We start from the raw sequence: 14,107 nt of genomic DNA, 5'->3' as shown, positions 1-14,107 counted from the left end.
TTAGAGAGAAAATACAGAAGGCTGCAGAGAAAGCATTTTTCAATATTCCTCTTTCTGAATCTGTTGTTCCCTATGCTCAAGTTAAACAATGTTCTGATGAAAGATTTGTAGATTTTGTGAATAGATTAAAGGTACAGATTGAAAGACAAGTGCAGAATACCACCCTGCCACTCTGACTTGCTGTTGGAAATGGCTCGAGTGAATGCGAATGAAGCCTGCAAAGCACTGATTCGGGTGCCGCCGAAGGATCCACCACCGACCTTGACAACTTTGACTGAGATGTGTACGGATGTAATCAGCACTTCAGTGCCAAGGACTGAGGATTCCCAAAGAACCCCAGGAAGGATTGCAGCCACAACTGTACCTACTCTGCCATCACCAGCCAAGCCGAAGGGAGCGTTCACCTGTCATCAGTGTGGACAGCCAGGACATTTTGCAAAGTTCTGCCAAGTGCCATATCCTAACAAGCAAGGGCAGGGAAACCGGGAAAAGGGAGGGGGTCCTCAGAACCAAAAAAACTAGATACGCAGCGCGAGTCTATTCTGCGCAGAGACACAAGTGGAATAGAAGTCGCAGGGGGAGGGAAAATTGAATGTGATAACACTCTTAAATGTGACATTTCTCACAGGTCTGACTTCTGCCACCGAAATAACACCAAGGGTTGTGAGGTTTGGAAGCCAAAATTACCTCACAAATTGTTTACTGTGAAAGATCAATTTTTTAGGTCTCGTCACTGGACGGTTGTTTCCGTTGACCCACTGAGGGAAAAACTGACCCCCGACTTGAATTGTAAGTTTCTTGTTATTGAGGACACAAAAAACACACCCCCAGAGACTGAAATTTCTCCTGTCACTCTTTCAGCTGATTGGGATGCACTCATCCTTTGGCACGGTGCATCAACCCACCATTCTACCTGGCACAAGGGCAGGTAATTGCTCAAGCTATTCCCATTCCCAGTATTCAGGGATCCCAGTAGACGATGTAGCACCTCAGATCTACTGGGCTCAAGCAGTGGGAGAAAACAAACCCATCATCTCATGCCATTTGAAAAAAGGTAGTGAAGGCATGGGAATGACAGGCATGATAGACACAGGAGCAGATGTGACTGTCATGCCTGAAAGGAGATGGCCACTGGAATGGGAACTGCAACCAATGGTTAGCCACACCCAAGGTATAGGGGGAGCCCAATTGGCCAAGATATCAAAGGAACCCATTCAGATTAGAGGACCTGATGGGCAAATAGCACCTATTCGCCCCACTGTCACTGATTTCCAGGTTCCCCTGTGGGGAAGAGATGTCATGTCCCAATGGGGAGTCCGCATTGAAATTCCGAAAACACCTTGGGAATTTTGATTGCAGCCACTGAGAAGCGCCAGACCCAAAAACTAGAATGGACCACAGATTCCCCAATTTGGATACCCCAGTGGCCACTGAGTAAAGAGAAATTAAAGGCACTAAACGAGTTAGTGGACGAGCAATTAGCCCAAGATAATATTGAACCTATTTTTAGCCCTTGGAACTCCCCAGTGTTTGTCATTAAAAAGCCGGGGAAAGACAAGTGGAGACTGGTTCATGATCAGAGAGAAATTAACAAAGTCATTGTGGACATGGGACCTCTTCAACCAAGGATGCCATCTCCTGCCATACTTCCTCAAGATTGGGAATTGGCTGTGATTGACATCAAAGATTGCTTTTTCAAAATTCCTCTAGACCCTATAGATGCCCCCAGATTTGCTTTTTCTGTGCCTTCCCTCAGCAGAGAAGCCACAATGAAAAGGTTTCATTGGAAATCCCTCCCTCAAGGGGTGAAAAATTCACCTGTGATTTGTCAGTGGTATGTTGCCGCCTTGTCATCCCCTGTGCGAGCTAAGGTGGGGGAAGCCATCATCCTGCATTATATGGATGATGTGCTAGTGTGTGCCCCACAGGAAAAATTGCTCCAGTCCACACTGGACCGGGTGACCGAAGTTTTAACAACTGCAGGACTCACCCTTCAGGAGGAAAAAGTACAAAAGACGCCTCCTTGGAAATACCTAGGTCTGGAAATCACTGCAAAAATAATTGTTCCTCAGAAACTGGCTTTTAACAGCAATCCCAGAACCTTAGCCAACTTGCATTCTCTGTGTGGAACATTGAATTGGGTTAGGCCTTGGCTAGGCATTGCCACTGATGACCTAGCCCCTCTTTTCAATTTATTGAAAGGGGGAGATGAGCTGAGTGCTCCAAGGATTCTGACTCCAGAAGCCAGGGATGCTTTAGAGAAGGTAAGCAGCATGATGGAGAAGAGACAGGCACATAGAAGCCATCCAGAGCTGCCTTTCAAATTTATTGTAATGGGGAAATTGCCACACCTTCAGGGGTTGATTTTTCAGTGGGACAAGGACCAGAAAGACCATTTGATAATCATTGAGTGGGTCTTTCTCAGTCACTATTAGTCCAAAAATATTACAAGGCCACAGAAATTGATGGCCCAGCTGGTTGGAAAGGCCAGGCTGAGAATGAGAGAACTTGCTGGCTGTGATTTTTCATGTATACATTTGCCCCTAAGCCTCTCTGAGGAAGAAACCTCCTCAGTGAAGATGACCAGGGAAATGTTTGAGCACCTCTTGAGGAATCAAGAGACCCTGCAAATTGCTCTGGAGAATTTTACTGGGCAGATTTCAGTTCATGCCCCTGCACACAAATTGTTTAATTCAAAATTTAATTTGGTACCAAAAGATAAGAGGAGTCAGAAGCCCCTTGAGGCCTTGACTGTTTTTACTGATGCTTCTGGAGCATCCCAAAGGTCAGTAATGACCTGGAAGGATCCTCAGACTCAGCAGTGGGAAACAGATGTTGATTATGTGGAAGGATCCCCTCAAATTGCTGAGTTAGCAGCAGTGGTTAGAGCATTTGAGAGATTTTCAGAACCATTCTATTTGGTCACTAATTCAGCTTATGTAGCAGGAGTCGTTTCCAGAGCAGAAAATGCAGTCCTCAAGGTCCTCAAACAGAACTTTGTTTGAATTGCTCTCAAAATTGATTTATGCAGTGTCCCATCGAGAGCATCCCTATTTTGTTATGAATACCCGGTTGCACACGGAATTACCTGGTTTCATAGCGGAAGGGAATGACAGAGCTGATTCCCTGGCTGCTGCCCCTGTTGGGCTGGCCATACTTCCTGACCTGTTTCAACAGGCAAAATTAAGCCATGAAATGTTTCATCAAAATGTACCAGGTTTGATCCGACAGTTTAATCTGAAACGAGATCAAGCCAAAGCCATTGTGGCCACATGTCCCCACTGTCAGCGCACAGCTCTGCCATCCCTGGGTGCTGGAGTCAATCCAAGGGAACTTGGAAGCTGTGAAGTATGGCAAACTGATGTAACACACATCCCTGAATTTGGACAGGTAAAATATGTACATGTGTCCATTGATACCTTCTCGGGAGCAATTTTTGCCTCGGCCCATGCAGGAGAAAAAGGTGTGCATGCCACAAAGCACGTGTTGCAAGCTTTTTCTGTGCTAGGAAATTTCCCTAAAGAAATTAAAACAGATAATGGACCAGCATATATTTCCAAAGTGTTTAAGGAATTTTTGCAGGAATGGGGAGTGAGACACAAGACAGGAATCCCCCACTCTCCAACAGGTCAAGCAATAGTAGAGAGAGCACACCAGTCACTCAAAAGAGTTTTGAAAAATCAATGGAAAGACAAAGTAAAGTTAACACCACAGGAAAGATTATGCAAAGCCCTGTTCACTCTCAATTTTTTAAACTGTTCTATGGAAGATCAAAACCCCCCAGTGGTTAAGCATTTCTCCCCTCAGGGCAAACATAAGCTCAAGGAACATCCACCAGTGTTGAAGAGAGACCCTGAGAGTGGAAAAATGAAGGTCCTTACAAATTAGTGACATGGAGAAGAGGATACGCTTGTGTATCAACACCCCTGGGTTTGCGGTGGGTCCCACAGAGGTGGGTAAAACCGTACATTGAAAAACATCCCACAAGACCCCCCGATATTTCAGTAGCAGAAGTTCAAAGAACAAACAGGTATTTGGGTGGAGAAGGAAATCAGATTCTCCATTCTACCCTGACTTTCCTCTGTTGAATCTGTTTATTGATGAATTCAGTTGAAATTTTTTGTTCCTTGTTAACCTGTATTTTAGGAAGAAACCATCCCCAGCATGACAGTTTTGTGGACATTTTCTCAGGATAGAGATTTTCGGGATGGCTGTCTTCTGTTTTCCAGACTGTTTTAGGGTTTTTTGCAATCGTAGTTGTTCTGATTATGTCTTCTGTTTTGCAACGTTGGTGTGTTACCACCACCACCAAGTTAATTTCTCCTGCACCTCAGATAAATGCTGTGGAATTCCCAAATCCCAACACACCCCAAACCCGTTCCCCTTGGTCTGAAGAAGTAAAACCGAGTTCCCTTCCTTCTTTCGGAAAAAATTAGGGGGAGATGTTGTAGCTGATAGCTTGAAATGTATCTTTCCCCATCTTTTAGTTGTGATTTCCCCCCCCCCCAGCTTCTCTTTCTCCTAACTGTTTACCTGGCTTACTTAACCAAGTTACCATGGTTACTGAAGTTTCTCTCCTCAGCCCCAACGGTGAGAGGCCGGATAGAGTAAAGAGAGGACCCTACTGGCATTTCCAGATGCTTGAAATTTCTTTAGCCCAGGAGACCAGACAAATTTTTCAAATTTTCTTTCCAACACAGAAGTTTGTAACTCTGTTTTTCCTGTCCCAGAATGCCTCTGAGCTATGGAAACTGAGAAGGCATGCTTACCTTGCCTTCCCTTTCTTTCCCCCCTGTGTTGCCAGGAAACCAAGCCCCCCCTCTCTCCCCCTCTGCGGAGAATACTCCTACACCTTTGTGGGCATTTGAAGAAGTTGATGTCTGTTATTTCTTATCTTGGTGTGTGTAACCTTGATTTGTAGAAAGTTTGTAAGATGTACTAACTGAGAAAAATAATTGGTTCTCTCTCTGATGTTCCCTCCCTCCAAGAATCACTGTTAAAAGAGACCCCCAGACCCCAAACCCGGGGTTCTCTCGTCCTTTGGATTCCTCTTCACAGAAATAAACTGTGGAATGCAAACCAGAGAGAGAGTCTCCCCCCTGATTTCTTTACTCGCTCTACAGACTTGGATTCTTGAAGAAAATCAGTGAACCCCACAAACATATGCTGGCTTGAAACTCGAGTGAAGAGAAACCTCATCACTGAGCTAGCTGGGCCACACTCGAGAAGATTGAGTCATCTAGCTGTGCCTAAAATTGTTACCCTCTTCCCACAGCTGGAAAATAGAATGGTGGGGCAGGGATTGGGGGGATGCCCTGGGCTCTTGAAGAGTTGAAGCACTGGGGCAGAGTCACCCTCCGCACACTTGGCCTGCCTCTTGGTTCTTTCTTGCCTCTACTTGCTACAGTAGCAAGTCAAGAAGCTCTAGTTCACAATCAAAAACTGTTTCAGAGTGAATTTTGCAACACCTGTCTGCAGCCATTCCCTCAGTACCCTTCAGTGGATCCCACCCACCATGGACTTGCTGGCGTCTAAGTAGTATAGCAGGTCATGAACTGTTTCCCCCTGTATTGTGGAGGCTTTACTCAGCTTCTTGCATCTGTGTTCCAGATCAGTGGTCTTACTAGCAAAGAAGGTTTTAAGTAGATCAGCCTTTTCCTTGCCCTTTACTGGTATGGTTCTCCTTGCAATCAGTAAGGGTTTGAGATTCTCCTTAACGCTCATTTAATTGTGAAGGTACTTCTAGAAATACTTTTTTATTGTCTTTTACTGGCAGTAGACAGAATATGATCTAGTTAGGCTTTGGCCCATCTACTTTTCTCCCTGCATAATGGCACAAGATCTCTGTAGTCCTCCTGAGTGGCTTTGGCCCTTCTTCCATATATGATACAAACTTTTTTACTCCTAGTTCTGGCCCAAGCTCTCTGTGCAACCAAGCCAGTCTTCCTGATGGCTCACTGTTTCACACATGGAAACAGCCTGCTCCTACAGCTTAACTGCTCCTTCTTGCCCTCCCAGACTCCTTTGCCCTTCAGGACTGACTTCCAAGCAACTCTGTCAACTAAGAGGGGCCAATGGGCATAAAGTTTGCCCTATAAAAGTCCAAAGTGGAGGTTATGCTGGCCTCTCTTAATTCTCTGTGAATCAAAAACTCTCTCATTCAGTGGCTGTTGTGCCCAAGATGGCCTCTGATCATCAATTCATCCACCAGTCCTTTCCTATTCACAAACAGTGAGTCCATATCCTCCTTAGCTGGCTCGCTCAGCAGCTGTGTTACAAAGTTATCTTCCACACAGTTCAAGAACTTCCTAGACTGATCCCTTTCTGCTGTGCTGCATTTGCAGCAGCCATCTGGTAAGCTGAAGTCCTCCAGAAGAAGAAGGGCCAGCAATCTCAAGATCTGCATCCTCAATAAGTGGTCTATAAAACACCCACCAGAGGTCCTGCCTTGCGGCCTTCCCCTCAATTCTTCCTCATAAATACTCAGTTCTTTTGGAACCATCATTAAGCTCCAAACAAATAAAACAAAGCAACAACAAGAACATTTTTCTAATATCCAACCTAAACCTTCCCTGACACAAATTCAGACCATTCCCTTGGGTCCTGTCACTGGTCACAACAGAGAAGAGAGGAGTGTCTGTCCCTCCTCTTCCTCTCGTGAGGAAGGTGGAGACCACTGTAAGATCTCTGCTCAGTCTCCTCCTCTCCAGGCTCAACAGATCAAGTGACCTCAGCTGTTCATAATACAGTTTCCCCTCAAGGCCCTTCACCATCCTTGTGTCCCTCCTCTGGATGCTAAGAGCTTTATATCCTTCTCATATTGTGGCACCCAAAACTGCACACAGGACTCAGCTCCAGAGCTGAGCAGAGCGGGAAAATCTCCTCCCTTGCCTGGCAATGCTGTGCCTGATGCTCTCAAGGACACAGCTGGCTCCTGGATTCCAGGGCACTGCTGACTAATGTTCAGCTTGCCATTGATAATTGTATGGGTTAGTAAACAAAGCACGCATTAGCTTACTTTATTTCAGGAGTAATGATTTCTGCTGCTAAACTGTCTGAAGGCTCTTGTCTTCCCAGAGGCATCAGTCCTAAGAAAGGAAAAGCACACCACTTACTTTCTGATATGACAAGAAATAGACATTGTTCTAGAAGTTTTAGACTACTGCTAGACAATGTAAAATGACATGAAGTCAGGCTACAGTAAGACTGACAGACAAGTACCATTTCATTTGGTGAACCATTAGGTCTTATTTTATCCATTCTGAAGAAATAACATTGCAGTTTATTTTCTGCTCATCTTATCTAAGAACTACAAAGGTTTACAAGATTACACATACAAATGAACTATAACACAGGAAACATCATGAGAAAGTATCCCTCTAAAGAAAATGATGTAACTACACAGAATTCCGTTATACCTTATAAAAATATCCCACTGGAGAAAAGACTAACATTTCTGATTGATTGAAATAACATTCAAAGCTTTTGCTTACTTATGAAGCTATGAATAGTTGAAGTTTTTCACTGCTGATTTTTTAAGATCTTAAATTTATTTTGTGCTAAACAAAAGCACATTCAGTACTCTACAGAAAACTCCTGTACACTTTAGGAAAGAGGCATTTAATCTCCTTATTTGTCCTTTACCTGTAGTAGTGAGTTGACCCTCCTGAGCTTGTACACATCTAAGTTCTTCAATAGTTTCTTTCAAAGAATCCCTTTCTGTTCTTAATCTCTGTATAATTGGAAAGAGAATGAGTATCAGTCTTGGCAGTACAAATCCATCTCTAATAGCCTTCAAAATTTTAAAAATAATTTAATGCAACTCCAGAAATTAATTTCAAATTAAGGTATCTCAGTCCATTTCATAACAGAATAAAAAATGTAAGTATTACATATTCCACAGGAACAGCTTGATTTGGGTGTTTTTGGGAGAAGGGCTGCTGATCTTATTGGACTAAAATCAGCAAGGGTATAAGCTTACAAAATCAAGATATTAGTGACGCAAAGTTGTGGAATCAGGTAGTAAACAGTATCCACTGGGGCCACTCAGCTGTTTTCCTTCTCCTTTCATTAGGGTTGATTCCAAGGGAAATAGAAGTCAGTTGAGAGACCACAGATTTTTCCCTCACCATGAATCCAAGATTCAGCCAGGAGTGAAATAACAAGCAATTAAGTACACAGTCAATGTGCCAAACAAACTGCTTTTACTTCACTTTGTCTTTCACTACTGAAAAGTATGAGCAGCATTTCCATATTGCATTCCTCCTGTATGTCAGCTGGACTTGTCATTCACAGCACCTTGGCTATGAAAGAAAACTAGTTGCTTAGGACTCGGTCCAAAGAGAACTGAAGAACAGGACTGGATTGCCTTGGGATCCAGACAGATGTGCTATTCATAGCATCAGGCAAATACTCTTTCCATTTGGCACAAGTACCTTTCTGGCAAAAAAAAATGAGAATCTACAGACAGCCAAGTTTTTGTCCAGAAGGTTGCCAAGAGTCAAAAAAAAAGGAAAGAAACTGGCTACTGTGCAACGACACAAGTTGTAGTTTGCTCCAAAATCAGACATGTTCAGTATTACTAAATGGTCCAGAACACACCTTGCCTTTGTGTAGGTATGGAGTTGTGTTGGCTGACAGCATTTCATTTTACTAACAGCTGATTGCCAAATGACAGAATATTTTAGTGCCCAGAAAAAGCTCTAGGGCTTCACTGGTACACACAGCTCAATAATTATTTAGTAATAGTAACACACCACAGAGGTAAAATTTCAAGCTACTGTGATGAAGATATCACACACTACCATGCTTTGCCAGATCATAAGGAAAACGATAAAATCAATTTCAGCAACTATTTCCAAAAGATAGTTGACAAGATACCACTTGTATCTTGTCATAAACCACCATAGTTTGTGACCTGTGGTGGGCTACTTTACTGATACATATTGAAAACAGAGAACAGAAAGAGTAGGTAATACAGACAGTGAATCACCAAACCCACATGATGACGGACTTCTAGCTGTAATTTACTTCTCACAAGTGCATATCCATTCAAAAGAATGTATTTAAAAACAACATCCAGCTCAAAAAAATGCTATTTTCCCTGGGGGTAAAACAGAAAACTATGTAACAATGGCCTGCAATTCAGATCCTTTGTGCAAGATGGAATGGTCCACTGAGCAATGGATAAGCCACAGAAACAACTTTACTATTGTTCAACATAAAAGAATTGGAAAAAAAAAAAACAATTTAAAAATAAAAAGCAGGAAAGAAAGCCAAAGCACAATACCAATACACTTATGAGCATTCCAGCCTGATTTGAAGGGCAGATGGAAGTGGTGTGAAGGTCAAGTGTCCACCAGAGCTTGAAAATTTAATAAAAAATGGAAATCAATGCCCTATAAACATAAAGTAACTGAAAATTTTCAGTTCAAATGATATGAAAGTGCTGGGCTTAGAAATCTTGGCAATAACGTAGACCTGAAATGCGACTATTGAGAAAAAATTGACAGAGTTTCTGGCAGTTGGATCAATGGATTTATAATTAAAATATCCCTAAGAAACTGCTAGCGTCAACTGCTGACCTTGATTTTAGTTAGTTTGAGGCACCTGCATATACATTCCAAAGAAACAAGCTGAAATTAACTGTTGAGAAATGACAGTGTGTAAGAGAAGTCTGAAGGATCAATCTCAGCAAGAGAATACAGAGCAACTAATTGCAGAATCACTAGCAGAAAATGGCACAAGAGGAAGGGCATAGACTACTATCTACCCTGTGTGTTCCACACTGGCAGTACAACAAGGAGCTGTCATAAAAGGTGAGATTGTCACAAAGGACATTTCCCTCTACACAACTACTAAGTCTCTTGCTACACTAGTGGTGACTCCACAAAGAGAAGCATGCTGACGGTACCTCAAAGAATGCCTTAGGAAAAAAAGCAATGGGAATTTAGTTCTAGGATGGTACGGCAAAAACACTGTTGTAAAGAGCTTTCCAGAATACATAACAATTACCCTGGGTATTTATTAACTTTCTCATGGTAAACGGTCAGGAAACAACTTCAAATGCCAAATATGAAGGCTTTTCCTCTTAAAAATAAGTTGCATAAGTTTTTGGACAGTCAGTTGAGTCCTTGCTGTACAATTCTTAGGTTTAAAAGTATCTTGTACACAAACATCAGAAAAACTTTAGAGGAAAAAAGACTTCCTAATTTAAAAAGATGGCCAACTATAATTACCATATCTCTGTGTTATAAAGATACAAAGTTGCTATAGTTACTAACAAAAAGTAACACCTTGGCACTTACATCTTTTTCTTTTTGGAGGCTGTCTACTTTTTCTTTCAGTCGTTTGCATTCATAATCTAATTTATCAGCTTTCTTGGATTCTTCAGATAACCTGTTTTGTAGTTCAACTGCCTGTGAGGACAAGAATCAATAATGTGTCTGCAAATGTTAAACAAAATACACAAGACAAAGTAGCCAATTACAATGCACCACAAGTCATGTCGTAAAACAAGTGAAATAGTTACTTATAGGACATACTAAAACTTCTTTCATCCGATGTTCTGTGTTTCAGCAAAATAAAAAGCATTCAAATATTAGGTCTTAGTGCAAGCAAAAGATAGAAAAGATGGGAAGTATTTTCAGTACATCTGAAAACAAGAATTTAAGCTCAAGCAAGGTTTACAGAAAAAAAGCTGTGTAGTTCTAGGGATCAAAAAGCTTCAGAACAGCAGAAAAATCTTTCTGCATTCTGAAAAGCCTAGTAAAAAGAAAAGACTCTGATGAAAACAAATTATCTATACCTTTTGCTAACTTTATTTCATGAACCTCACTCAAAATTCAACTACTAATTTATGCAGTCAGGTAATGTTCCCTAAACTGAAATGTCCTAATAAATTTTAATACACTAAGACTCAGCCACAGGATCCAAACGGTTTTCTTTATTTCAGCAAAAAACACTGCCTCACGTATGCTTTCAACTACAGATCAGTAGAGAGCTCCTAAAATTAAGTGAGCAGAAATATGAAAGCTGAGCACAACAGAAGGTAAATCACTGAAGTCTTCCCTTTTCAAAACTTTCAGCCTTTACTAGCAAAGATTAATTCCCAGAACACTAGTAAAGCTCACAATGCGTAGAGCATGGAAGCAAATAAGCTAAATAAAGACTGACCTGCAAATACAAAAGCTGAATGAAGACTCCGTTAAAGACCTACAGTTTCTTCTGAAGCAATTTATAAGAAGTGTTTTTCATGGCCTTTAGATTGCAAAGGAAGTGATTAAGCAGTGCCCATATATACATCAAGCTTCCCCAGTGGTTCTGATGGCCTTTTATTTTCAATGTGTACAACTATATCAAAATAACTACAAGGCCTAAAATATGCAATGTCTTAAGTCCTAGAGAAGGACTTTGCTGCTGTTCTTAAATTAAAGACTACAAAACCAGCACAGGCCTGCATTTTCTGAGATTAAATAAATGAACAAGCTAGATATGAAAATATTTCATTTTTCAAATGTGACATCTATCACTGGGGCTATCAGAATAACTGAAGGTATAACAAAAAAACTGCAAGCCTTCACCAGTGACAGTGCCACCACTTGCAAAATATGAGTATTTTCACCTCAAATGAAAACAAATGCATTTCTGCTTGTAATCAATCATGCTAAGGTAATGGTATGTAGAAAAACACTGCAGGAAATAAATTTGTGTTGAATAGGACTTGTGAGTGTATAGAAAAACATACAGTTTCATGGCAATGCAGAAGACTAAAAAAAAAAATGAACTGCCATCACATTTAATAAGCATTATCTGTGTGTGGAATGAATAAAGCAGGAATCTTGCAACAAAGAAAAGCAAAACATACTGTTAACTATGTATCAGAATGCACATGCACAAAGGGGCTGAATTAAAATTACATATATTATCCTGCAGTCTTCACATTTCAATTCTTTATGCTGAAATAAAGTTTCTTAGAAAAGGCTTGTGCTTGCTCTCAGAAGAGTGAAAACAAAACACCACTCAATCTCACCTCACAGAAACTGCTCTGTGCAGTGGAGATGTAGTTTCCTTGCAGATTACTATAGGAATTTGATCTGCATAGCACATTGATTCTAAGCCAAAGAATTAACTCTCTAATGGCATCCTCATGAGTGGGGTTGGATCCTTGAAACACCAGACAAGACATATTCCATTACAGGAGCACACTAGTACTCAGCAGTGACATAACATCATGAACCTTATATCTGGCTTAATTCTGAAAGCACAATATAGGATTCCCAGAAAAAAAAATTGTGGCTTATGAGTCACAGACAGGTCTCAACAGGAGCCCAGTCTTACAGACACTGAAGACAACCACAGAGTGTTCATTTTGAGACACTGCTGTTTTAGGTGAAGAAAACACATCTGCCACAGGACACCTGAGGTTTATTCCAGTCCCAGCCAGTAAACAGTTTTGCACCAAACAACAGCTCCTTATACAGGAAATCCTACCCATAAAATACAGGGAATAATGAAGAAAAGGAGTACTTTAGCAGCATAAATGATGGGACTGGCCCTTCCAAAATCCTTTTGGTTGGTGAAATAAGAGGAATCAAATGCAGATGTTGAGGTTACGTAACAATATCACATGCTCAGCTATTTCATGGAGCAAAAGATTGGGTTGCCTGTAAACTTGATACTCACTACTCATGTGTGGAAGACCATTCCTTTCTACATTTACTTTTCTCTTTGCCCTCTTGGACATTTTTCTTGTCCAAGATCATTTTTCTGGTAATATCATTTGGGCTGTATTTAAAATTAGCCCACATAGGCTGAAACTAGTTGTTTTAAATACTGAGATGGCTAAGCACAGGGAAAAAGTCTATCAAGTCTTAGGCAGACACACTGCTCCTGGGCTTTCAACATTATTAGCGCTTGTTTCTATACTTTATTCTACAGTAAACTGACATACAGGGACCCCTGTGCTGTGATCATTCGATCAGGCAGAAATACAGAGCAGGCACTACTGCTTTAATCAACCATGCTGTCTAGCCCTGTAACAAGAATACCAGAATGATATCGTGTCCCTGGAGTATAGAAGCAGAAAGAAGATTAAGCACATCTTCCACCTTTACAGAAACAGCATTGCATGGCACTTGGATAAGCAGGAGGATAAACAGATGCCTATCACTCCACAGAATGTGCTGGTGACATATTTCATATTCCCCTAGGGGCATATAAACAACAAGGATGATATGTGAGCTTCTCTCCTTTTAAGTGGAAAAATTCAGATGTATCAGACAAATTAAAACCTTTAAAAAATTGCTTATTTAACCACAGGAACAACTTACCTCAGCTGTGGTGTGTGTGTTCCTCACTGCTGGAAAATTTTAAGTGAAAAGTAGATACTTTTTGTGAAAGGAAAACCTCTAATTCAAGCCCTGCTACTGAATATGAATTTGGAATCATTTTAGAAAAGAAAACAAAACATCTGTTGAGTTTTTAAATGCAAGAAATACTGCTTTTTGACATAGTAACAAACTTGTAGTAATGACAAGAATTGCAGGAAAGGAGAACAAAGGTTGCAAGCACGTACAAAATATGGAAGCCTTCTAAAAAGGAGTTGTTTTCTTCCTAGTTTTTTTTTTTTTTTTGAGGTATTAGCCATGTTATGAAGACAAAGTGCTGAACAATATAGAGTAGTATTGCACTAATGATGCCTGTTCTCACCTGTCTCTTGTATGTTTCCAGCTGACTGCGTGCTGCATTGGCCTTCCTTAGCTCTTCCTCCAGGCTCACGGTATTTTGCATGTACATTGTATTCTTCTCTTCTAAAAGCTTCACTTGACGCCGCAAATCACCCAGGTCCTCCAATTTCTTTTTGTATGACTCTACCTGGCTTTCTAACTTGGCTACTTTATCAGAAGAATGCCTGAAGAGACAGATTTGTATCAAATTTGAACTCTGAAAACTAACAGAATTTTAAATGCTTCTTCACTATTTGTTCTTAATGCAGTAGACATTCTGAGGCACCATGTGGAGAATAATAAGGCAATCATATCCTCCTAGTAAATTGTCTGTTTTCTTCCCACAACTATTTATCAACTACAAGAGTTGCTGGAAGGTT

The 14,107-nt window shown here is 41.0% G+C and overlaps 1 protein-coding gene across 4 annotated transcripts in view; it reads right to left on the bottom strand.

The window, feature by feature from the left end:
• The window catches only part of HOOK3 (hook microtubule tethering protein 3), a 93,736-nt gene that overhangs the window by 29,497 nt on the left and 50,132 nt on the right, over nt 1–14,107 (bottom strand). For all 4 annotated transcript variants that reach the window (XM_005530923.3, XM_014259651.2, XM_014259653.2 and 1 more), the window contains 4 exons: nt 13,711–13,912; nt 10,308–10,418; nt 7,645–7,732; nt 7,019–7,088 (listed from right to left, as the gene is read on the bottom strand). In XM_005530923.3, the coding sequence (XP_005530980.1) occupies nt 7,019–7,088; nt 7,645–7,732; nt 10,308–10,418; nt 13,711–13,912 (471 nt within the window). The remainder of the gene's footprint in view (nt 1–7,018; nt 7,089–7,644; nt 7,733–10,307; nt 10,419–13,710; nt 13,913–14,107) is intronic.

Source organism: Pseudopodoces humilis, chromosome 4, assembly GCF_049639895.1.
Source record: "Pseudopodoces humilis isolate 2021_Gansu_Grassland_sample_001 chromosome 4, ASM4963989v1, whole genome shotgun sequence".
In the NCBI taxonomy this organism is placed as follows: domain Eukaryota; kingdom Metazoa; phylum Chordata; class Aves; order Passeriformes; family Paridae; genus Pseudopodoces; species Pseudopodoces humilis.
The sequence above is the reverse complement of the archived record's forward strand: the minus strand, read 5'-3'. Positions and strand labels throughout refer to the sequence as shown.